This window comes from Vicugna pacos, chromosome X (genome assembly GCF_048564905.1).
Source record: "Vicugna pacos chromosome X, VicPac4, whole genome shotgun sequence".
Taxonomy (NCBI): Eukaryota; Metazoa; Chordata; class Mammalia; order Artiodactyla; family Camelidae; genus Vicugna; species Vicugna pacos.
The window spans coordinates 90164392-90190875 of record NC_133023.1 but is presented as its reverse complement, the minus strand read 5'-3'; the positions used below and the strand labels follow the sequence as shown (position 1 = coordinate 90190875).

At 38.0% G+C, this 26484-nt stretch overlaps 1 protein-coding gene across 10 annotated transcripts in view; it reads left to right on the top strand.

The window, feature by feature from the left end:
- Positions 1 to 12905: 12905 nt before the first annotated feature.
- Positions 12906 to 26484, top strand: part of SMARCA1 (SNF2 related chromatin remodeling ATPase 1) — a 65541-nt gene continuing 51962 nt past the window's right edge. For 9 of the 10 annotated variants that reach the window (XM_006203992.4, XM_072955770.1, XM_072955769.1 and 6 more), the window contains exons 1-7: positions 12906 to 13235; positions 17798 to 17884; positions 19707 to 19873; positions 20207 to 20307; positions 20418 to 20518; positions 21993 to 22172; positions 25446 to 25601. In XM_006203992.4, coding sequence (XP_006204054.1) covers positions 13053 to 13235; positions 17798 to 17884; positions 19707 to 19873; positions 20207 to 20307; positions 20418 to 20518; positions 21993 to 22172; positions 25446 to 25601 — 975 coding nt within the window. In that variant the 5' untranslated portion in view covers positions 12906 to 13052. The remainder of the gene's footprint in view (positions 13236 to 17797; positions 17885 to 19706; positions 19874 to 20206; positions 20308 to 20417; positions 20519 to 21992; positions 22173 to 25445; positions 25602 to 26484) is intronic. The other variant, XM_015238910.3, reaches the window with a different exon arrangement.

Here is a 26484-nt window from a genome sequence, read left to right as displayed (position 1 = left end):
TCTGATGAAATTTCTGATGAAATTGAAGTTGAGAGGAGAGGGTTTGGGGACTTGAATAAGGCAGAGGAGAGGGGAACAGGCACTGTTGGAGAGTGGTAGAGATTCCAGAAAAGTTAATAAAGGGTTTTAGAGCAACAGAGAGCGCTCAGTTGGAGGCAGATGGTGTGGATTTCCGTAGTGGTCCACATCAGCATGGGTCTGTAACTTTCTCTGGCAATACTTGGCAGTTGGAAATCAGGAGTAGGGAAACTATCCCAAGAAGGTGCAGTAGGCTTGGGAATTAGTATAGCAGGCAGAGCTGAAGGTCATGGGTGAGGGAGTCATGAAGTGGTGTTTAGGATGTATACTGACCCAGAGTCAAAGCTGGGTAAAGATATGTATCCAATCAGCCTAGGGCCAGCAGAGGGGGATGAAGGCAAGCTTGACTAATTTCATCATTTCCCTGGGCCTGATCTGATCTTGCAGCGAAGTTTTGTATCTCTTTTTTTAGAATCTCTTCCAGGATCATGCTTACTTACATGCTTCTGTATGTGTTAAGTAATTTTCTGTAAGTTGGCTACAATCATTATTTTATCCACCACTGCCTTCTGACTTACTTATGGTTGCTAATGATACTATGATTTAACTAGTTATCAAGTTTGAAACTTCAGATATATCTGTGAACCCTGCTTCTCCTTCATGTCTGATATCGCATAACTCAAGTTTTGTCAATTCTATAGTAAATTCCTTAATGTCTAGCTCTGGTAATTCTCACTTATCCTCATCAGATGGCATTTTGCCTAACTGAATAAAGGTCTTATGCCTTATGCTTGTATTTACACATGAGGCATCCAAAGGAGAGAGTTAAATGGTCCTTGAACAAAATTCAAATAAATGAAATTCTATCTTCGAGAAAACACAAGTCTCACCGCTCACCATCACCACAACCCCCTCTCCGCCACAAACACACACACACACACACACACACACACACACACTCACACACGTAAATGGGTGCTCAGTGCCTGTCTTTTATTCGTTAAACAACTATAACTAAGTGCTTAGGACTTACAGGCTTTCTGGAGATGAAATTTAAAAAGTGAGCTCTTAGAAACATACTATAAAACACGAAAAGAAAATGGAAAATTAAAAAATAATAATTTAATTAAAAGGCCACAAAATATAACTTTATATCAAGCTCATTAATTATTAAATTTCACTTTTATTAAAAAAAATCCATTGTCTTCTAAGACAATTTTTTAGGTTGGATCTTCTCACTTCCCAAGAATTTCTAAGTATGCATAATGATTATGGAGAAATCACAGCCATTATAAGTGAAATTAGTTATGCACAGACCAATAATTTCAAGAGCAAAATTACAAAAGCCCTTTCAAAAATTTATAGCAAAAATATAAATTTTTAATGCAGGATGGGGGTGCATTTTAATACGTTTCATACGCTGCTGGCTGAAGTCTTCACAAGCAAGAGAGCGTAGGGCCTGCAAAGGCCTGGCTAACATAGATGAGGCTGGGGAGGAAGATTTCGCGTAGGTGAGTCAGCAGCCAGAGGCTGGAAGGCAGGCTGAGCAGAGGCATAAATGATTCACTGAGTTTTAAATCACCACTAGTTGAAAAGCCTCGCTTTTATTCTACACAAATCCAACATAGATAGTGCCTTCCATGCACAGCTGCATAAAGAAGAGCTCATTTGTACTTGTATATTTCCATTTCTACTTTTCATTCCTTCTAGAATTTGGGGTGGGAAAGGCTCATTCGAAGGGGACAGGCAGAGCAGGGGAGCTGGTCTCCTTTGGCACCTGAGGCCCTAAAGGCCCTCCTCCTCCCTCTACGTCTCACCTTCCCTTCACTGCTTTATTCCAGTCCTGGCTAGTTTTCTTAATTCCCTTCACCCTCCACCTCCATTTCATTCTCCTTGACCAGGCTCCCCTTTCTGCTTCACAAATCCCATAGCCAGGTCTGGCATCACCCAGGCCTACTTTCCCTCAGAAATTGGAGTTCAAATTTATTAAAAAGGATTCTGTACTGAACAAACCTTTTCAGAGTTACCTCCTAAGACTACTCTTCACAAACCTTATGCCGGACCCAGCATTTCCCTTAAGAACTGAACAAGTGCAGTGGTTAGTAGCAAGCAGGCGGGCATGCTCATGACCCAGATACTCCTTTGATCGTCCAGCTGAATACTTCTAACTTGCTATCTTGGTCTTGACCTTTATAGAGTGTTAAGTTATTTTTACTGGTCACAAGCTGTTTAACATATAACCATAAAGAATCAAAGAGATGCTGATGTTGAAATACAGACTCGTAAAAATGATTAAAATTCTACAAATTCTCAAAGAGATATTCATCAGACCCATAAGCTGCATTTATCTGATCAAAATTCTTACATAGCACATAGCTATTTCTCTGGTACTTTGAAAATCCTGAAAGAGAAAATAGAGTTATGGCTGAAGTCAAGTCAGTTTTTCACTTAGCAGGAATCAAAATTATCCACATTTGCCAAGTGAAACCATCTCTCTAATATCATCGTTTAGAAGTTAAACACAAATATTATTAAAGTAAACAAGCCAATATTTTTGAAAGCACAAAATTCAAGAATTCCAGTCAGGTCTTGAAAGCAGTTGTCTATTTGCGGCATTTCATCTAGACTGTGATGGATCTAATGGGTTGATCTGTAAAGATTAACCAAGTGCTCTTCTACCCTCAAACCTGTGACCTTTCGAGGCAGGACGTGACACACGAGGCTGGTCTCAAGGCCAACGCAGATGTCGCAAATGAAGGACAGAACATACTCTTGGTTTTTAGGTTACTGTTTTATGTCGCAGTCCAGGGTGTAAGACAGAAATATTTGGGAAGAATACTTGCTGGGTAAGACATGTTATGTTCCTCACCCCATCCCTCCATCCTAAGATAAGAGCCTCAGAGCTGAGAAGGAGGCGAGTAGAAAAAGAAATCTTAGAAGCTGGAATCTTGTGGTTATAACAAGGGGAAGCAGCACTGGGTGGCAGGAGGGACCGGGGCCATTAGAGGCCCGATGTGGAGTTAGCTGCCTTAACGGATGGCAGCAGGGATGGGTGACAGGGTGACTGGACATCTCATGGAAGGCCAGTGAAGAATATATCAAGAGCCTAAGAAGTGAACACCTCCTCCCCACCACTGCTATCTCAGTCTTACATAAACTCTGGAGTTCAAAATCAACGTGATGGTCAAGAAGGAGGGAGAAGGGGAAACTCCTAAATCTGACTGAGTTTAAACATGGAATACACACACACACAACTTTGACTTGACTGAATTTACATGGATAAGTCTAGATTGTTTTCTGCTCTTGGGAAGAATGGTGCCAGTAAAGAGAAATTAAGTCCAGATATAGGCAGTGTAAACTCCACCACCTTGTCTGTCTTGCTACGGCTGTATACTGAGCACCAAGCACCCAGGACCTAGCACCATAGTTATTTGATAGGAGTCTGTGCAACAGACAGGTAGCCCTTATAAAAACCAATGCGTGATTTAGAATTTTCCTAAGGATGATAAGCAGCAAAACACGTTGGGAAATGCTGCTGTAATCAACTTGACTAATTTCTTGATCACATGCTACTCATTCTTACACCCATCTTAGTATTGCTGTCTTCCCCCACCCCCACCCCCACCTCCTCTGCAGCTGTACCTGCTGCAACCCTCCCTGTTCTTCATTGCTCACCTCAAATAGTCCTCCCTCTTTGAAGCTTTTCTCCAGTTACCTCTCAGCTGGAAAAGAATGCTCCCTCTTCTGAACAATAGCATTTCTCTCTGTGTACCTCTTATAGAACTTCTTGGAATTTCTCAAGGTCTGTTTTGTATCATTTTGTTACAGAATAAACAAGCACACAATGAGCTAGCACAGGCTGAGCTCTGCATGAGGTCTGATCATTCTTATCTCTACTCCTCCACCATCTCCCCAGTGCTTTACAGTTACACTTTTTAAAGTAAACGTTTACAAAGTATTTATTTATATATTCCTATAATATATCTATTTTTCCTTCTTCTAAGGTTCATAAAATATATATGTCCAGTTTGTCAAATTATTACAAAGTGAATGCCCATGTAACCTCTATCCAGGTCAAGAAATCAAACACTGCTAGCATTTTGGAAGACACCCCGAAACCAGGTGCCTCTCTCTCTGACCACCCATTTTTCCCCCACCCAGAATTAAACCTGGGCTGGTATAGAGCTAGCATACTCTCATGAGGTATAAAGCTCCTGTCTGATTGGATTTGAATCATATCAGTCATTAAAGATTTTGAAGATCATCTCTGAATATAACTACTATCTTGCCTTCTGTGGTAATCATTTATTTGCTTTTCTTTAGAGTTTTGTCAATTATGAATGCAGCCACAGATATTTTTGCCTGTTTTTGAACTTTCTATGGATGGCATCATACAATATGCACTCTTTTATATCTTGCTTATTTCACTCAGTATTATGTCATGCATGTAGATATATAAAGCCTCCATTTTCACTGATGTATAATATTCCACCATATGAATATGTCACATTCATTCTCCTGTTGATGGACATTTGGGTGGTTTCCAGTATTCGGTGATAATAAACAAAAGCTGCTGTCAATGTTCTCATACATAGATTTTGGTGTACATAAAGAATGATTTTCTCTAGGGTAGATTATCTTAGTGGAATTATTGGATCAAAGATGTCACCAGTTGGACTCTCCAGAAGCAAAAGCTGAGATGGGATGTTGAGTGCGAGATGTTTATTAGGACCAACATCTGCAAAAGAAAGGCAGAGGAATTAGGATTGGGCAGAGGGAGAAGACAGGCTGTGATCCAAGTCTGATAAAGCTTGAACCAACTTGGTGTGGAGCTTTGGAACAAGTAGTGCCCATCAGTGTGTTCTGCGTCAGGCCTCGCTCATTTACACGGCTGCATTGCTCATTCATCTTTGGGACAGCATGACCTTGGGCAAAGCAACTCTCTGCAGCTAAAGCAGACCTTCAAGGAGCTGGCGGCTGGAGGCTATCTGTTAATGGCATTCCCCATATCTACGCAGAATGTCTTTCCTTGAAGGGAAATCTGGGTGGCACATCTCCGTTTCTCTCTCCATTTCACAATCGGGTACATGTGTGTTCAGCTCTGGCAAAGAACGCCAAACTGATTTCCAAAGTCCTTGTACAATTTGCACCCTCATCTGTATGACACGAGAGTTCCCACTGCTCCTCATCCTCACCAACTCTTGGTATCGTTCATCTTTTCAAAGTCCCAGCCATTCTAGTGGAGGTATTGCAGAATCTCACTGTGGTTTTCATTTGCATTGCCCTGATTGCTATCGAGCTTAAACACTTACTCACATATTTATTGCTCTGTTATGTCTCTTTTTTCCACTTGTGTTTGCTTTGTCTTCCTGGGATAGTTAGTCTCAGGTAGGGCTCAGCAAACACAGCTTGATGCTCATTTTTGCATGAACCTTAACCTAACAATGGTTTTTATATTTTTTAATTGTTGAAAAAGTCAAAAAAGAGATAATATGTCATTACATGAAATTTGAATGTCAGTGTCCATACAGAAAATTTTATTAGAAGCTGACCATGCTCATGATTTACCTGTTGTTTATGGTGCTTTCATGCTGCAGCAGCAGAGTTTAGTTATTGCAATAAAGACCTTACGGCCCACAAAGCCTGAAATATTTACTCTCTGGCCCTTTACAGAAGAAGCTGGCTGATCCCTGCTCTAGGTCACTGGTTCTAAAGTGTGGTCCCGGGACCAGTGGCATAAGCATCACCTGGAGATTTGTTAGAAAGGCAAATTCCTAGCCACACCCCAAACCTATCCATTCTGAAACTTTGGGAGTGGGTCCCACATCTGTGTTTTTAACAAGCCCTCCAGGTGATGCTCGTGTGTTAAAGTTTGAGACCATTGGTCTAGGCTCAGGACAAGGACCTAGTCCACTTTCTTTGCAAGTCATCAGAGTTCCTATTTTATTAAAGAAGGCATCTTTTAATTTTTTTAAATGGAGGTACTGGGGATTGAACCCAGGACCTTGTGCATGTGCTCTGCCACTGAGCTGTTACTCTCCTCCCTATAGGTCTTGATATATTATTCTACACATAGTGGGTAAGCTGTAAATGTTAATGGACTAAATGCTCCAATCAAAAGACATAGAGTGGCAGACTGGATAATAAAGCAAGAACCTTCAATATACTGCATAGAAGAGACCCACTTTAGGGAGAAGGACACATTTAGATTGAGAGTGAAAGGATGGAAAAGGATATTCCATGCAAAAGGAAAAGCCAAAAAAGCAGGTGTAGCAGTACTGATTTCAGACAAAATAGACTTTAAAACAAAGGCCATAAAGAAAGATAAAGAGGGACATTTTATAATGATTAAAGGAGTAATACAAGATGAGGCTATTACACTCATTAATATATATGTACCCAATATAGGAGCACCTAAGTACATAAAACAGTTACTAACAGAGATAAAGGAGGAAACTGATGGGAATATAATCATTCTCGGAGATTTTAACACTGCATTAACATCACTAGACAGATCTTCCAGACAGAAAATAAATAAAGCAACAGAGAAATTAAATGACACAATAGAAAAATTAGATTTGGTGCATATTTTCAGAGCATTACACCCCCCAAAAATAGGATATACATTCTTTTCAAGTGCACATGGAACATTCTCTAGGATTGATCATGTACTTGGGCACAAAAGAAGCCTCAACAATTTTAAGAAGATAGAAATTATCTCAAGCATCTTTACTGACCACAATGCCATGAAACTAGAAATCAACAACAGAGAAACAAAGGAGAAAAAAAGGAAAGCATGGAGATTAAACAACATGCTATTAAAAAACCAATGGGTCAATGATGATATCAAAGTTGAAATTCAAAAATACCTTGAGACAAATGAAAATGAAAACACAACCACACAAAATTTATGGGACGCAGCAAAGGCAGTGCTAAGAGGGAAGTTTATAGCGATACAGGCCTTCCTGAAAAAAGAAGAACAATCTCAAATAAAAAATCTAACCCACCAGCTAAAAGAATTAGAAAAAGAAGAACAAAAAACCCCAAATGGCAGCAGAAGGAAGGAAATTATAAAGATCAGGGAGGAAATAAATAAAATAAAGATTTAAAAAAAAGCATAGAAAAAAATCAATCAAACCAAAAGCTGGTTTTTTGAAAAAGTAAATAAAATTGACAAACCTCTGGCCAAAGTCACAAAGCAGAAAACAGAGAGAGCACAAATTAGCAAAATAAGAAAGGAAAATGGAGAAATTAAAACAAATAACATAGAAATACAGAATATTATACTAGGATATTATGAAAAACTATATGGAACCAAACTGGATAACCTAAAGGAGATGGACAAGTTTCTGGAAACATACAGTCCACCAAGACTGAATCAAGAAGAAACTGACCACTTGAACAAACCGATCACTAGAAATGAAATCAAAATAGCAATAAAAAACCTCCCTACAAATAAAAGTCCAGGACCAGATGGCTTCACCGGGAAATTCTACAAAACATACAAAGAAGAACTCATACCAGTCCTTCTCAAACTCTTCCAGAAGATTAATTTTTTTAACAGAGGTACTGGGGATTGAACCCAGGACCTTGTGCGTGCACTCTACCACTGAGCTATTACCCTCCTCCCTATTGGTCTTGATATATTATTCTACACGTAGTAAGTAAGCTGTAAAAGAGCCTTAAAAGTGTTCTATAAATATATTATTATGCATGAGAAATCTGTTCAAAATGGACACCTAGGGCAAAATTAAAGGAAGAAAAGTGGGAGAAACCAGAGGGCAACTTAACACCTGAAGGGTACGTGTGGAAGGTGGAGGACACACTGTCACTGGGGAGCCAGCCCCTGATCCCGTTCCCTCCACCTCACGTCATGTAGCCTTTAAGCAAAGAAGTATCAGACATGGTCCCTGTCCTCAAGGAGGTCACAGTCTAAGTAGCGAAGTGTCCTGACCTTCTTCTTCCTCATTTACTGCCTTTCTTCATAACTTACCTTTGAGGAAGTGTAATTGCACCAAACTGCTGACCCCAGTAAATGATAACGAACAGAGAAAATCACTTGGCAAACAACAGTTCTGCCTTACTTCCACTTTAGTTTAGGACCGACTTTCGGACTAACTTTCTCATATCTTGGCTTCTTCCTTGGCTCAAAGCATCACCTTGCTTTTTTCTTTTTGTTAATTATCATCCATTGAGTGCATATTGCATGCCAAGACCATGCTAAATGTTTTACATATGTGTACTTTTACATTAAGTCCTCATAAAGCCACTTTGGGTTAGGTATTATTTTATCCATTTTACAGCTGCAAATCTGAAGCTTAGAGAGGTTAAATAATTTGGTAGAATTTGAACTCCAAGCCTTTCCGATTCTAGAGCCCAAGCTGGTAATAATTGTGCTATTCTGCCTCTAATAATATTCACCATTTGCTTTTAGCAAACCCAATTCACATTACTTAACATGTGTTTTATGTTTCAGGGCATGCATGGGTGTGTAGAATTTCAGGGAGGGAAGTATTTAAAAAATCTGGCTGTATCTTTTTCCTGAGCTAGGGTTTGAGTGATAACTTTTAAAAGTAAAAAATCCTTTCACGTGCAACTTAAAATGATAATGTCAAAAAAAAAAACACAACCAGTTCCTTAACCAGGTAACATTATTGTAAACACCACAGTGATTTATACTTCTTCCATTACATTACACATCACTGCATTGTCTCTTCAGTGTGAAACTATTCTTTTCCCTTTTTTGACTTATCCTATCTACTGACTCCTATTCTTTCTATTAGGTATTTTTCAACTTGTCCAGTTTTGAGCAATATTTTTTGATTCATCTGTGAAAATGTTACTTTTTCCTGTATTTTTCATTGAAGTGTAGTTGATTTACAATATTGGGTTAGCTTCAGGTATACAGCAAAATGATTCAGTTATATATATATATATTTTTTTTGAAACATTATTTATCTATAAGAATGAACACCTTCATCAAGGAAAATTAGGAGTAGAAAAGCAAAAAATAAGAAAAAAGTCACCCATAATCTTACCACCTTGCTGTAACTGCTGTTAACATTTACAGTATAATCTTCCAGACTTTCTCCTTTGTGGAAATCTATTTATGTAAATAGTTCCTTCCTTCTTTCTTTCCTTTCCTTCTTTTTTTGCAAAAATGAGATGACTCTATTTTCTTGCTTGCCTTTTTTCACTTAACAATCTATTAGAAGCATGTTTCCATGTCATCAGATACATATTTACATAATCATTCATACTGACTGCATAGTATTCCATCTATGAACATACTATACAATATTCTCCAAACACTTCTTCTTGGACATCTAAGTTGTTAGGTTTTCCCCCTCCCTGCATTCAAACTCTCCTGGGTCCATTACTGTTCCAAGACTTGACTTTGGTACGTTCAAGAATCCCAAATTATTCTCCAACTTCTACCTTACAACAACTTCTATGTGGAGCTGAAGAAATTATCTGGCTGTCCATAGTACCAGAGCCTTAAGAGTGACAATTTCTTCTCATAAACCCAGGGGGCACACCATGGAGACAATTGGCAGAAATATTTTTCAGTCATCTTCTCAATATGATTTCCACAGTCCAGGAGGAAGCCTTGTGAAGTAGAGATTACTTAATAAAGGTGAAGTGGAAAGATGAAGTTTGGAGCCAGACAATCTGGGATTTGACTCTGGCTTCTGTCACTCCCTAGCTGTGGGACCTTAGATGAGTTATGTAGCCTCTTTAAGTTTATGTTTTCTGATCTGTAACACAGGGATAATAGTATTTATTTCATAAAATTACTGGGAGGATTAGCAATGTCATATGGAAAGAATCTAGGACAGTGCCTGATACAATAGTGGGTGTTCAAGAATTGGGAGATGTATACTAGCTATTACCACTACCTTTTCCTTAATATACAGAGCACCGAGGAAATGTCCCATTTTCAAAAATGTCACTATCATCAATGTCTTTAACAAGAATGGTGCAGAAGCTCACTGATATGAACAGAATGGTTACTACAGTGTCCCCAGAATCTTTTGTACCAGTTTCTGAAGAACATTGATTAGTGGGATCACAATGTTTTTTTTTTTGTCATACTGTGGTTTCAGTGATAAATTTCAGATACAGGATAAGAGAAGGAACACCAAGCCCTTGACCTTGCCTTTGTGAACTTTATAAACGTATTTAATACTGTCACTGGACACGCGTTCTGGTAGCTATTCAACAAGTTCGGCTATGTGAAAATGTGACTATTGGATAACTTCTACAATGATCATAATCAGACAAAATGGACAGATTCTTCTGTACAGTAGGATTCATTTTGAGATTCCCAAATATGACCTCAAGGTTCTCTAAATAAAAATAAAATAAAATAAAAATTTGCTTTGTTCTCCAATCTCAATGGAGCAGAGCAATTCAAGATCATTTCAAATGAAAAGACATAATAGGGGAAAGTCATAGCAGACAGAGCAAGATGTTGTGTAGGATCAGAAATGAGGTGACTTGTAGAACAAAGTCTACAGATCATGAATTTTAGGCCGATTTGCAAATAAGAATAGCACATGCTCTGTAAATAGCAGCTGTTGCCACAAGCCAAAGGGCAATATTTACATGAATCCTGTGGCAAGGTCTATGGACCAAGCATTGACCTCTCCAGCCAAACTTATACTCAGTAGCACTTTGAGCCGTGTTATCTTGAAAAGGAAGGATTACATTATACATACAGGGACAATTGCCAATGTACAGATATGTTTTGTCCCCCAAATTAATTTCTAAATTCTTTTTTGGGAACTTGGAACACATGTTCCCAGAGAAAAGGTGTTATGACAGGATGTGAGTTTCCCAGATTTCCTCACAAAAGTGCACGTAGCTAACGATGTAACTGAAATATCATACATTGGCAATGAGAAATACAATCGAATAAAGGACCCTTGCAAGCAGGAACACATACATACACAACAGATATTTCTTAAGCCTTTCTCCTGTGAAGCCCCAGGCAATGAAAGGGGATTTCTATCCTCCCAAAGCTGCAGTTTGGTGATAAAGAACTCTTCCACTGCCCTTGTCTGGAAAGGTCTTTCTCAAGTCAGGTAGGTGGTTGCATGTATTACAGCATCCTTCTCTTTCAAGTGCTTCTCAAACTTTCCCACCACACAACCCTTAGTGACCAAGGGCATTGGACAGTTAGTGGGGAAGGGGTAGGGTATCCAACTAGAAGTCTCAAGCTTTTATTTTGAGGCACTTCAAATTCTGCAGTTCAGTCCTTATTACATCTGCGCATTTTAGTAGAAAAATCATGTTTCAAATGACCTGTTAAGTGACTTAGGTCCATCCCACTTTTGGACTAAAGTCGATGCTTCAGAAATAAGAACTATTTTTAATACTTATACTCCAAATATTCATTTGATAGTACACATGTGTACTTCAGGGTGAGAAACATGAGCACGGGGTGGGGGGGGGGCAAAATCTAAAGTAAATGAGACGAACATAATGAAAGTAAATTCAGAGTAAAGCTAGCACCACCAGCCTCTTCTTTCCTCTCAGTGACACACTCCTTCAATCACCTGTGTCTTGCTCTTGGCTTCTTTTTCTCTGTTCAAAATCAGTCCCTGAACAGGATCTCACACTCCTTCACTCTAAGGTGTAAATGACCAATACTAGCTAAAATGTCACAAGGTTTTTGTGTATTAAGGAGTCACAGCTTTAAAACAAAAAGGAATTTAGGGTATTATCCCTAGGAAAAAGGGATATATTGGGGGCAGGGGCAACTGTGTGCCTTTCTGCTATTTGCAGAAATCACACTTGATTTCAAATTGGTAATTTAGGAAGATGTGTTGAGGGAAATTAATCATGATTTCTTTACACTTTGGAAAATATTTGCTTCATTTTGGAAATTGTAGGGTTTGTGATTGTTGTTTGGTATACTGTTTTCTATACATTTTTCTATCTTTTGTCCCTAATAACTGAAATTTAGAAACTAAGATGTAAATCTTTCCTTTATTCGTCAAAATAAATGGTGGGGAGAAATAGGAGAATAGTATTTAATAATTGACATTTGCATACTTTTTACAAAATGCTTTTATATCCATGATCGTGCATTTTATTGGTGTTGAATTACTACTAAATAACAACAGGGATACGAAAAGAACACCAAAAATCACAATAACTCAATCCAGCTTCTATTATTAAGGCACCTACCACGAATTGCCGCAAGTTCTGTGGGGACCTTGATCTTGCCCCCCAGGAGTTTAAAAATTCAGTGGTGAGAGCAAAAGAGGGCTACTGCACACTGGCCATCGAGAGGTATCAGAGTTCAAAATAGAGCGACTATACCTAAAGCCCCGAGTCACGCTTTGCCTTGTAAGTGAATGTTCGCAGCTGCCATCAGGAGATTCAAGGAGTGCTTCTGCTTCTGCAGAATTTACGAAGGTGGGAAGTGCACCACCAATCCCCGTTTGGGGACCTGGGAAAGGGCAGTCCCCAGAGGGGTTCTGGGCTTTGCAAATGGTGATACAGACCTTCTACAGTGGAGCTATTAAGCAGAGGAAAAGTTCTTTGTGCAAGAAGGGGAGAGCGCCCCGAGGTACAAAGAGCAGATTTAAGGGGAAGAGGATTCCTTCTGCACACATCTGCGAGGGGAGCTCAGGCTGACTGGTGGGGGCGTGTGGGAAAGGAGATTTTCTGGGGGCCGCAAGCTGCGGGTTCCCGCCTCCACCCCTGTCCGAGCCCCACGCTCAGGCAACAGTTGGTCGTGCGGGGCCGGCCCGGGCTCCGGGTGGGGAGGGGGAGTCTCGCGATCGTTGAGGGGGGGGTGGAGGAAGGGGGGAGGGTGACGGGGGGAGGCCATGACGTAGGGTGGGTGGACGGAAGTGGGGCAGGGTTGAGGGTTATTTAAAGAAGGGGGGGCCGAGCGAAGGGGTTGGAAGCGAGTGATTCCCCACCCCTGCTCCATCTAGCTCTTTCCAGTGCAGCCACTGCCGCCGCCCAGGAGCCCTCGTCCCCTTGCTAGTCCCCCTCCTCGTTCCCGCTCCCACGCCATGGAGCCGGACACCGCCGCAGTGGCAGCCACCGTGGCAGCCTCTGATGCGACCGCCACGATCGTGGTCGTAGAGGACGAGCAGCCGGGGCCGTCCACCTCTAAGGAGGAGGGGGCGGCCGCCGCGGCCACCGCGGCCACCGAAGCCACCGTGGCCACGGAGAAGGGCGAGAAGAAGAAGGAGGTAAATAGGAAGGGGGTGTGTGTGCTGTGGACAAATCCCGTACCCGCCCCTCCAAGGGGCCCAAACCCTGACCTTTGGGCGCCGACATGTACCCACGAAGCTCGGCGGGGCTGGGGGCTGGGGGCGGCGGGCGCGCGGGGTGGGGGCGGCGGAACAGTCTAGCATTCGCTCCCCTCCCCCTTCCCTTCTCGCCGCCTGGAGGGCGGGGGCGGGGCTGGGGCGCGGGCGCGGCGCGGGGTGGCGGGTGCCCGTTATCCCAGGGCTTGGGGGCTGGGGCGCCCCTGGACAGCCCCCGGCCCCCTTCGCGTTCCCGGAACTGGGGTAACGGGGTGGGGGATGGGGCCGTGCAGGAAAAAGCCTCCGCCTCTCCCTCTCTTCTCGCTCGCTGCCTCCCCCCCCCCTTCCCGTCGGCCTCTGCCTGGGAAATCAGGGCCCTTCAATCCCACACTCGCGCAAAAAGGGTTTTACTGTTTTTCTTTTTTTTTTTTTTCAATCTGAATTTCCAGGTGCCGGTGTTTGGGAGGTGGAGGACGATAGGAGAGACTTTGATTTCTCTGATTGGTAGTGTCGGCCCTTTGGGTGGCAGGGAAAAAAAAAAAATCATCCCTTGTTCGTTTGGTCCCCGCCTGCTGAGTGAGGCGGGGGGGGGTGTCACCCCGAGAAAATGAGCTCTCGGCGTTGTACCCCCGCCTCCCCAAATCCACACCCCAACTGAGGAACAGTGGACGCTGGTTTAGGAAAATTTCCAACGTGTGCACCCTCACCCTCTCCTGCCCCGCCCCCGACGGTATAGTGTTTCACTCCAGGGCCACCCAAATGGTCCCCCAATCCGGCCCCAAGCCTTCCAGGCTTCCGCCTCCCTTTCCTAGTGGGCGCTGCTGGCTCCTGGACACATGCAGGGTGGTTTTTTTTTTTTTTAATTTTTTTAACCCAGCGTCGCCAGGATGAACTGGTGTTAACGTACTAAGGGGACCGCTCTGACACCTATTAAATCCAGATCCAGAAAAGTATGTATTATCTCCATAAGGCATATTTCATATGGACCGAGATGTGCAAATAAAACTATGAAATGCGTTGAAAAATTGAGATTAAAAAAATAGGATGGGGCATAAGGATTTTTCATGTATAATAAAACTGTGGAGCTGATCATTTATGGCTGGATTTTTTTTCCCATTTACGAGTAGACATATCGCAATTAAAAAACGGTAGGTAATTAAAATTATGCTTTAGAGATCTCAAGTGGCTTTGTCTGAATCATTATATGATCCTATACGACCAAACGAAAAGCTTTTGAGGGAAATTAACACCTTTTGCCGTGAATTAGAGTAATTTTAAATTCAGCAGTTGCTTAAGTGACATATTTTACTGTTACAAGGCTGACTAAACAGAAAGACAATTGTAGTGCTAAGTGAAAACCATAGAAAACAAACGCATTTAAGATCTGTGTGGTACTTGGATCCATAAGACAATATGGATGATTAAAGCTGGGCCAAATACCACATATCAATATAAATCAACTTTGGGAAATTGAGGAATGTGTCTAGGTGCCTTTTATTCCCTAGACTGGGCAGATGTAAGTGCTCAGCCGTCTTTTGTATGGCAGTAAAGGTTGTCAAATATCCAGGGTGTATACATTTTTTGAATTGTGAAGAAATTGCGAATCAATTAAAAAAAACCTTGTATAATAAGCATTGAGTTGATGCATATATATTCATGAACTCTGTGGCCTCATCAGAAATTGCCCTAATAATACCTCATTTGTCTGCTCAGGAAATGAGGTGCTGCCTGGCAGGAACTTTCTGGATATCTGAAGTTTACTACTTTCGTCACTGCATCTTTTTTATTTTTAATTTTTTCTTAGAAATCTGAGTAGTACCAAAACATCTACTTGAGTGCTTTCATTTGTACCTTTCTGCCAAACAAAGTAATCCAGTACCCCCCATCTAAATATTTGCGCACTGCCTTGACCGCTTAAACGGTGTACTAAAAGTACAGATTAACCTTTTCCTCCTGTCCATCAGTGACTGTACTCTGACAGTGGCACGTAGGCCTTTGAGATCTAGGAGGGTGTTTCCCGTCAATTAAATAATCACCTCCCAGACATTTCCAGTCTTGTGCTGATTTTTTCATAATTTTTCAGCCTCCTCCCTCAATTCTCAGGCTATTCACTTTTAAACACTTCATCTACTTTAATCAGAGAAAATTGGTTTACGATATAGGACATAGGTATGACAAAACCTTTCATTGAAAACAACTGTAAAATACAAAAATAGAAGTGAACACAGCAGGGAGAGGGAAATAATTGCACCTGAACACCAAGAAGAAGGGATGTCACTGCAGTGGAACTGAAGTATTAGTCCTGGCCTGCTGTCATATCTTCTTGCTCTTGACAGTGTGCCTTCTTCTAGTGGTCTTTCCCATGTCACTTGCTGCTGCCTTTATTTTATTCTCTGTAGAGTGGGAAGCCAGACTATCAAACTTGCTGGAACTGTATATCAAATAAAAGAAAATAGACTGAATGAGAGCATTTTCATGGTGCTTGAAGTAGTTGAGACTTGTGGATTGTCTTGTGGCATTGAGCTACAGAAAGGTATTTTTGCTTACCTTCTGGTTCTTGAACTTCCTTGGTTTAAGTGACAGTTGGATAACCTAATGCTGTGAAAACTGGAGTTGGTATTTTAGGTAATGAATATATCAAGAAAAAGGTCATGGTCTTTAAGAGAGGGCATCTTGGTGACCTTGTGCAGCATTCTCATGGCATCTAGACTACGAGACGATAGTATCCATAAGGCATTCATTAGAGTATGTTAGTCACCTTTTATCTTTTCTTGTATGAGAGGTGTATTTGTGAAAACATATACATACACAAATGGGAAGGTTTAGAAGGTAGGTATTTTAAAATTTGTTGTGGAAGATAGTGCCAATTAAGTAATTACCTACAGCTTTTAATGGCAGTGCTCAAGATTATGAATTTTAATTATCATATAACTAAAATTTTATGGTATTCTAACACAAGGTAAGCAAAAAAGTAGTGAGTAAAATGTTTTTCTAATATTAAGGCTTTAATTTTCTATAAGTGAAATTTACATTCGACGTTATTAGATATATACTTGTATATATGAGGCAGAGTAATTTTGAAACCTGAAAACTGAATTTCTTTTAGCTTTTCAAGGAATAATGAAGGTGTGGATTTTGTTACCCAGTTTTCCTGACTTGTTGCTTTGAAAATAAAATAGGATTTATTGTATATGTGACAGTTTGAAAGTGTGGGATTGAGGGGATTTTAGTGGTTTCTATTCTCATCCCTCCAAAATTACATTCACAACACCCCATATAGATGATATATGCATATAAGATGCTGTAAATCAAGACGGCTGTTATTTGGGTTAAGAATAACTGAACAATATCTGATCAGTGCTCCAAAGGATAACGTTGACCAGGGTCAAATTCCGTAATCTTAGTTTGGATTTCCTCAAAATAGAAATTTTAGTAAATGTTGGAGAACATTCATTAACTATTTGGAGCCATGTTTTCCTTCTGTTTAAGATCGCATTCTTCTGTTGATTTATGACCCAAACTTGCAGGAACCGGGTGTCAAAAGCCATGATCAAATGGATATAATTTCCTTAGTTTTCACAGATTTGTATCCTGACTTGTGCAAAATTTGTGTTAAAACTGAAACACTTTGGTACTTAGTGGGTAGATTTGTGTTTTTATTTTATTTCTTGATTTCTTATAGGGAAGGAGATGTATTCTTCTTATCTATTTATATTTATAAGTACAAGCTTGGCTTTACAAAGGATAGAATGTGTGAGATAACCCCCTAGATAATTTCAGTATTTTAAACTAGTTGATTTGTGTTAGTTTTCACTAAATTACAATTTTTTTAATATCAAAATTTAATAGTTAATAACTCTTAGAAACTGCTTCTACAAAATGTTTATATAATATAGTTTAAAACAGTTTCTTTCCGGTTGGAGAAAATGAACATAAACCAAAAGTTTTAAACTGTACTATTTTATTATTTTAAATACAATCACATTACATTACATAAAAAATTTAAATGTTCTGATTAGAATATGAAAACAATATTTAAAAATCGTGTCTTTTCAGGAACAAAAACCGCAGTCTTTTCTTCCAAAAGTTTGGCTTGTTTCCATTACATAAAGAAATGTTTCTGAGAATTACTATTTACTTCCCTTGAATTCTTTGGTTTGTGGTTGATAATATTCTAGATTTTAAATCTCCTATTCAGTGGTTATTCTCTTTCTTACACTTTACGTTAGAGAATAGGTGGAAAGGCTCATTTTTCCACCTTTTCGGTTTCATTTCAATTAATATAATTTCTCTGGCTTTCACAATTCTTCCGATTTTTTTAATTGGACCTCAGGTGCACAGAACTGGATTAATCATAAGCCCTGCTCATGACATTCTCTCACCATTGGTCTATGCATGGCCCATGTTGATTTATTTATTTAGTATTTAATTGCTTCTTTCTTTCTTCGAATGAGAATGTTGACCTTGCTTTGCAATTTGATGATTTATTTTCTTTGAAATTCTAGAAAAACGTTTCTCCATTTCAACTTAAACTTGCTGCTAAAGCTTCTAAATCTGAAAAGGAGATGGATCCAGAATATGAAGAGAAAATGGTAAATACGTTCTTGGGTAGGATAGTGAATGTAGTAGTTGGTTTTTATAGAAGAGATGTGAAAGATGAAAAAATACATAAACATGGGTATATATAATGAATACAGAATCATAGGTTTTAGAATTGGAAAGTAATTTAATATATAATACACCGTAATAGATTTATGTTGGATAAGTGAATCTCTTCATTTTCAGATGAGGAAATAGAATATCAGAGAAACTGTATGGAATAGTTGGGAACAGAAGCCACGTCTCTTCGCTTTTGTTTAGCACTCTTTACCCCATAATTGGGTATTTTATGCTAGAAATATTTTATCCACAAAGTAAAAATATCAGTGGCAGTATCAGTATGGCTGAGAGAAAGTAAGTCACAAAACCAGACTGATTTTTTTTTCTCCTTCTCTCCTTGCTTTGGGTATATGAATGAAAGCTACACATTATGAAACATGTAATATGGTAATACATTTTCTTGATAGATATTTTGCCCAGTGTGTGAAAATATTACATACTCAAGCAGTATAACTTCACTTATGCTCACCTACAGCTTTGATATACATTTAATTATTTAATTTTTAGTCACTAAAACCCATATTTTTAGCTTTAATTTTAACTAGACTTTTATGCCCTGGGATCTTTCAAAATCAGTGAACTCGGTTAACTCAAAAGAGAAATTACCAGTAGTTGGAACTGGAACTGAATTTCTTTGAGGGGTTGCTGAGGTATTGTTTTTGCAGTAATATTATAAAAATAAGTAGAGATAAAGTACACTTTCTGGTTGCTCATGGTGATTTTACAAAACTCCATGCCTTAATGTTTAAGACCACATCTAACGTAGACAGTTAATGTTTTAACAACTCTAAAAACAACATTCCAGTGAGGATAACATAAAGTGGAAAGGTTTTGGCTTCCGTCCAGCTACTGGTCTGAATGTATTTGTCTAATTCTTGTATTTATGTTAATGAATTCTTGTAAGTTTCTGTATTATTAATTATGCATTCTTTATTGGCAATCAAATATTCTCTACCCTGTGGTCAGAAAATGACTAGGAATTAAAAAGTCACCTTTTTTTCCTTTATGTGGAATGATGTAGACATTTTTTGATCTTTTAAGATTTTTTAGTGAGCAAAAGTTTTATTGCATTTATACTGTGTAAGTTATACAACCTTTTACAATTTATTGAGAAATTGTAGTATGTATCAGTTTTTAATTGCTGATACATAGTAACTATTTCACTTGTGTATGTGTGTGTATATATTTTTTCTCCAAATCCTCACTTTGGGGAGAAACTTTATATACTCTTAGCATAAAACACAATTTTCCAGATCACTATAGTTGAAGAGAGAAATGTTTATTACATTATTGTGCCATGACATTGAAAATATTTCGAGGCAAGATGACACTGTGTTCCAAGATTCAAATTATTTCTAGATGAAGCTTGAAAATTCTTGGTTAGCTTCCCAAGCCACTCAGAATTTGCTATTTTGACCCTAACTCTTTCAGCAGGATGCTTCTTACTGCGACATTTATCACGTCTGTCAGATCACTTGACTTCTATTCAAACTATCTGAAAACAGCATTTTCAAATTCTGCTACTTACTAGCTGTGGGGGATTGGGCAACTTACTTAACCTCTCTGTGCCTCAGTTTTATCATCATTAAATGGGGATGACACTGGTACCTACCCACAGGTTATTAAGAGAATTAAATGGATTAGTATGTTTAAAGTGCTTAGACTATAGTACAAAGTAAGTGCAATATAAATATCTGTTAAAATTTGAATGAACACAGAAGGAAATCATTACTTTTTCTTTTTCTTGTAAATTAGAAAGCAGATCGAGCAAAGAGATTTGAATTTTTACTGAAGCAGACAGAACTTTTTGCACATTTCATTCAACCTTCAGCACAGAAATCTCCAACATCTCCTCTAAACATGAAATTGGGGCGCCCTCGAATAAAGAAGGATGACAAGCAGAGCTTAATTTCTGCCGGAGAGTACGTTGCCATCTTCCTCTGCTTTCTTCCCTTTCTCCTGCCCTCCCTTCCTCCCAGCCCCCCTCCTACCTCCCTTCATACCTCCCTTCCTTCTTCACTTATTCAGTGTGATTTTCTATTCAAAAAATAAGGTTATTGTCAGTGTAAATGTGTTCTGGAGGCAACAATATTTTTTCTCACTGGAAGTCAATCAGTAGAAATATAGGCTGGTTCTGCCAACTTCTAAGCAAGACTCTGGGTAACTCTTTCTTCATAAAAGATATTAACAATGTCTAGTGACTTAATCGACACCTTAGCATTTGGGTTGAATATGAAAGTACTTTTTCATTTCAGTTACCGTCACAGGCGCACAGAACAAGAAGAAGATGAAGAGCTTCTCTCGGAGAGTCGGAGAACATCTAATGTGTGTGTTAGATTTGAGGTGTCACCTTCGTGTAAGTACTTCATCATGTTGGTATTTTTGTTTCTCGTTTGGTTTTAGAAAATTTTTACTTGGCTGTATTAATGAAAATATGAGAGAGACATCCTTGATTTTTTTTTTCAGACGTGAAAGGGGGACCACTGAGAGATTATCAGATTCGAGGACTGAACTGGTTGATCTCTTTGTATGAAAATGGAGTCAATGGTATTTTGGCCGACGAAATGGTAAGGAGTTGGTAGACTAAAACACATTCTCAGTTATCAATAATTTTTATGTAAATTTGAAATACCTGAGCTGAACTGCTTCGCTGAGGCTTGGAGGCTGTTTTATTTAGTTATAACAGGAAAGGTTTTTGTAAAGTCAAGAATTGTTTCTTTAAGTACCCTCTAGAACATACAGTTTCACAGGCCACAAAATGCTTATTGAAATTTCCTCAAATGGTATCAAAAAAAACTCCTTGTACTTTTGAGTGAATGAATAAACCAAACAATAAATGAATGAATGCATGCATGAATGAATATAAATGCCGCCACGTGTGATAACCAGAAAGTGTGAATAGATGGAAAAAAGAACAAAAAAGTAAAGAGCAGTGTTGAGTCTTGACAGTAGAGTGCCAGGTGGGAGTCAGGAAGAAAGCTAAGGAATGATGGACATACAGTTGCCACTCCATAATAATTAATCCTAGGGAGGTTCCATAATTTTATTCCTCTCCTCCCTTATTGCTGGTCATTTGGATTGGTTAATGTATAATATGTATATAGTATATATTATGTATCTGTATATAGAATATATTGTTGATATATATGTATATCTGATATATAATAATACTATTATGAAAACCCTGTGAGAATTTAGTTTTTCTGCACCTCTCATATTATTTCCATGGGATTTCTAGAAGTGGAATTACTTGGTTAAGGAGTATAAACATTTTAAGATATTGATACATAGCATTCATAAAACCCATCTCATAAGTGAAATATCAGATATGATAACTCTTATAAAAATAGCTTCAAACTTAGGTTTGTTAAAGAAATACATACTTCATATAGAGATAAAGCCAGAGGCTGTTTTAAAAGGTCATGCAGCATAGGACGGAATTCTCTTTCCCATGGGCTAGGTCGTGGGTTCACAGGTGTTCAGTCAGTATATTATTTTTTTAAAAGTCCACTGTCTAGGTAATCTCTCTAGGGTCCTTTCTGGCTGCAAAGTTCTTTTATGTCCTGTTCTGTTACGGTTCCTTAGGTCTACAAGGTGTGAAATGCAAGTACAGAGCTACATGCCCCTTGAGATGTGTAGTCTGAATATTTCATGCCAGGGCTGTAATAATGTTGGGGACAGTGGGAAAGGAAGATGATATCTAAGCAGGCTGGTAAAGGAAACGTGTCTGTGAAGTAGACAAAATTACTAATTTTGCAACTAGTGGAAAAAATTATATACATTTCTTGCTTCTGTAGGAGTAAAAGTCTCCCAAATAGAAAGTTACTTTGTTGAGTAACTTTCTAACTGCAAGTTCTTGGTTTCTTTTTGTGCTCATGTTAAGTGTTGAATTGGAATGGTTATTCACTTCAAAAAAAAGTCTTTAAACTTTTCCCTATGTGAGATAGTTGGCAAATACCTTTTGTGATGTTTCTACTAATAAAATGTTGCATTAAATAAAAAACGTTTATGGATTTTTTTTTCCTTGTGATGATAATGCAGGGTCTTGGTAAGACTTTACAAACGATTGCTTTGCTTGGTTACCTGAAACATTACCGAAACATTCCTGGACCTCACATGGTTTTAGTTCCAAAGTCTACTCTACACAACTGGATGAATGAATTTAAACGATGGGTCCCATCTCTTCGTGTTATTTGTTTTGTTGGAGACAAGGATGCGAGAGTAAGTGAGAAACAGGTTTAAAAAGGGAATCAAGAATAGCATCGTTTCTGGTGTTAAGTTGTATCCTATTGCTATAAAAGGCATTTGAGTTGACCACTATTAAATAACACTTAACTTGTGCTTAATCTGTGTTAGGCTCTGTTGTAAGTGCTTTTTATATATTAATTAAGCTAATTCTCGCAACACTTTTATGAGGTAGATGTGTTAACCTGTTCATAATGGACAATCCATTATTATGCTTACTTGCATTTACTTTTAACTAACTCATTAACCTCAGCTTTTTTAAGTTGCACTTTTAAGTGACATTTTATTTTAAAAAGTCTTATTAACAGTATATCTTATCAGCGATTCTATTATTTGTGCTGTTTTGATGCCAAAAATGTATAAATTTCCATGTCAGTTTTTTTGTTTAAATTTTTTACTTTTGACTTTGACTTGTAAACATGCACATACACATGAATGGAACCTTTTCTGTTTGTACAGAGGGCTTTGTGTTTTGTGTTTATGCATAGACACAGCTTTTAGTTTTGATCTTTGAATAGAAAATTACATGTCTGCATATATTCTTAGATAATATTATAAACTCTGGGTTCTTGTTTAAGTTAGCTATTTGTAAATATAGTAGGCTACAATTATTTTAGGACTGTTGAATTAATCTAAAAATAATGAATTATGCAAAAATACCAAAATGAATAATCAGCTTAGGAAACATATTATTAAACTTTGTCTTTATTTTGTCTCCAGAGAACACAGTTTAAAGATTTATTCTATTTTACATATTTAGATAGGTTATCAAAAGATATCCTCAAAAGAATGGTAGCATAATGAATTATGTAATTTCATTTTTATCATTTTGCTTGAAGAAAAATTACTTAAATTTATTTAAATTTAACATAAATAATTTAAATATTGAAATACTGAGTTCATAAATTTAGAATTACAGGCTTGATTCTTCCTTATGGCTAATATTTCCCAGTAGCAAATTAGTCACTTAGAACTCTTTCTGATCACTGTTATTATTTAATGTAATACTATTCGTTATAAAACTTTGCAGTTCTAAAGTACTGATTTTTTTTGCTAAAATTATTTCTTGAAGGTCATAGATATTGAGAAATATGTAGGCTTGTATTTTCATCATGTCTCAGTAAAAATGTACATCAGTGGTTTTCAACTATATTTAATGGAATCCAAGGGTTTCATGAAGTATCTCTGGGGATTTTCAGGAAAGACTGAATGTATTTTATTGGTGACTGCCCTATCTCTACCCGACGGGTGGTTGAAATTCTTCTAGAGACTTCAAAAACATCTTAATCTTGAAAACTAATCTTGAAAGTCAGTGTTTTTCAAACTGCCGCTCATTAATGGGTTGGGAATTCAGCTTAGTGGGTGGTGACTACAATTTTTTTAAAACATTGAGATAGAATATAATAGAAAATAGCAGAGTTTCATACGTAGTGAGGATACGTATTGCTTCTTTCAATATTCACGTTCTCAAATATGTATGTGTATACTGGATTGCAACCTAAAATACACTTTTACTGTGGGCCATTGTCAAAAGAGTTTGAGAACCAGTAACTGTAATTACATAAATAATTATTGTGCCATGTGCGACACGTATAGATGTCATTATATATAGAGAAAATCCAGATCTTTATTTATAGACAGATTTGAACCTTTGTAACCACACAGGATAGATATATTGGGTCTTTCTATTTTCTTGGCCTTCTGTCAACATTTTATGAGCTCATTTTTTGGTAGTAAAATATTTGGTAAAATATATGATGGTAATACAGTAGGTAGTTAAGTTTGGAAATTATTAGAGAAAATCCTGATCCTGTTTAAAACTAGTGTAGTCCTGAAGTATTTAGAGGTGTGATTTCCAAACACAGTTTTCAACCTCTTGCTTTTCCACTCCAGAGGTATCAAAGGTCATGGATATGGAAACAGGAGATCTGGTTTTAGTTCTAGCTTTGCTACTGGCTGTGATGTGAATGAATCTTGAAGGGCCTTAATTTTTGTCACCTGTAAAATGAGAGCTTTTGGATTATGTGATCTTTAGTGTCAAGATATTTAACTCTAAATCAAGTAGTTACACAAATTTCAAAGCAGAGCTAATTTAAATTAAAATATGTATATGTTCCATGAAACTGTAGGAAGAACCATTAAACTGAGTATTACACAGAATGAAAGATAAGGTATTTGCAGAACCAAGTGGGATCTGGCACCCTGGTTCTTTTTATTTTGCCTCTAACTCCCTAATATCTTAAATAAGTTTTTGACTGACCACTTCCCAGGGTGCAGCCGAGATTTACAGAAGCCTTTTTTCTGTCCTCTACTTCAGCTCAGGCAAGCCTTTTATACATAATGGGCACTCATTGAGTATTTGTTGAAAGAGTCCCTGGTGTGTTTGGTACATAACTGAATTTGTGAAATAATGATTTTTATAACATGAACAGTTAATTTTGTTTATGCACTGTAATTTTGGGTTTACAGTGCTTATCAGCCCCCTTTCAGTATAGATTTTGCTGCTCCCTGTTAACCTTTGTGGTTTTATTTTGACCCATGATAAAAATAATCTAGAATTCAGTTCATACAAATTAAAAATGCTTTCAGTCAACTTGGCTACCACATTGGCCACTGCCTATGAAGATTTAAAAATAGTTTTAAGTAGTCTCACCATTTTAAATAGAGTCCTGTACTAGATAAAGTTCCCTTTATAAAGTCACACTCATAGCCTCATAACAACATCAGGGATTTCACAAAAACATTAGGGGGCTTTCATGACCCTCGAACAAAGGTTTTGACTCACCCCTGCTGGAAAGTGAAGGAAGCATACAAGACATCTCACGAGGTTGGAATCACTCATGTATATTGAGCTTTTTCCATTTATTGGAATGATAATCGTGTTGGTAATGCTTGGATCTTGGTAAAAATATGGTATTCAGAAAGTAGTTCCTTTGCCCATGTCCTTTTGACCCGATGTAGTGTGAAGAGAGCGCCTAGTAATTGTCATCTTCTGGTGATCTCCAGTTCACTGAATATGCTGTACTCGTTTAATGAAGACTTTACCTTTCTTTTGTTGGTGAAAATATTAGCATGTCATCCAGATAATTGACCACAAAAGTATCTTTGGGCCTCAGATTTCCTCTCTCTAAAATAGATGAGACCAAATGATTCCTAGGGTCTCTTAAAGTTCTTAATATTCTGTTGATGCTTTAATTCTGTGACATCTTGTCAGCAAATTCTAATATAAGGAACTTTATTTTGCATCAGGCTGCTTTTATTCGTGATGAAATGATGCCAGGAGAGTGGGATGTTTGTGTTACTTCTTATGAGATGGTAATTAAAGAAAAATCTGTATTCAAAAAGTTTCACTGGCGATACCTGGTCATCGATGAGGCTCACAGAATAAAGAATGAAAAATCTAAGGTAAGCTAGTTCTCAATGTCTTTTTAAAAGTTTTCCTTTAACTACCACATAGGTTTGTTTATTTTCCTGAATTCAGAATAAAAAAGTGATGGAAGATTGTGATCGTATTCACAGAATGTAAATGAAAATCAGTTTTTTAAAATGATTTGGAAGTTTAAATTATTGAATGCAAGGCAAATGAAAATTGAGCACAGTTTTTAATGTAAAGAAAATTTGGTATTCATTTGCTATACCTGTTGTGGCCTAATCCTCTTATGCTACAGTATGTTAATATTTTGGCAGTGTTTGGTGTACAAGTGTTGTTTGCATTGGTTTGTTTTTTTATTGAGGAACCACCTTATGTGTATTCATATGGATTAAAAAATTAATTTCCTAGAATTATCTGATTTGTGTGAATTAGAGTGTGGTGTTAACATTGAAAAGTACCAACATTCTTGCCATTGAACTCCATTAACAGTAGGAAAAGCATCAGTTACTATGATGAACCTCTCTTTGGATCACTGGGCTACTTTGGGAGAAACGGTCAGTACTGAAGCAAAACCACCAGGTGGTGGTTTTCAAATTGGAATTAATACCTGATAAGAAAGATGCATGTTAGAGAATACTAGTTAATTTAAGAACACTATAAAAATGAACATTTTTATTGATAAGATTGCAGTTCTTTTCTACTTTTTGTGCTTTAATTTTTGTATCATATTTAAAAAGTGAATATATGAGTTCAACTCTGGTGCTTAGAAATTGTGACCAGACCAAGACAGAACTTGGCTTGGCACGTAGGTGAACATGCCCAAAGAAGGACGCATTATTGTGTAAACTGACTAGCCTGGATTCCATGGAGTTCTGACTGTTTCGGTGAACCCAAAATGGACAAAATAAATTTTTT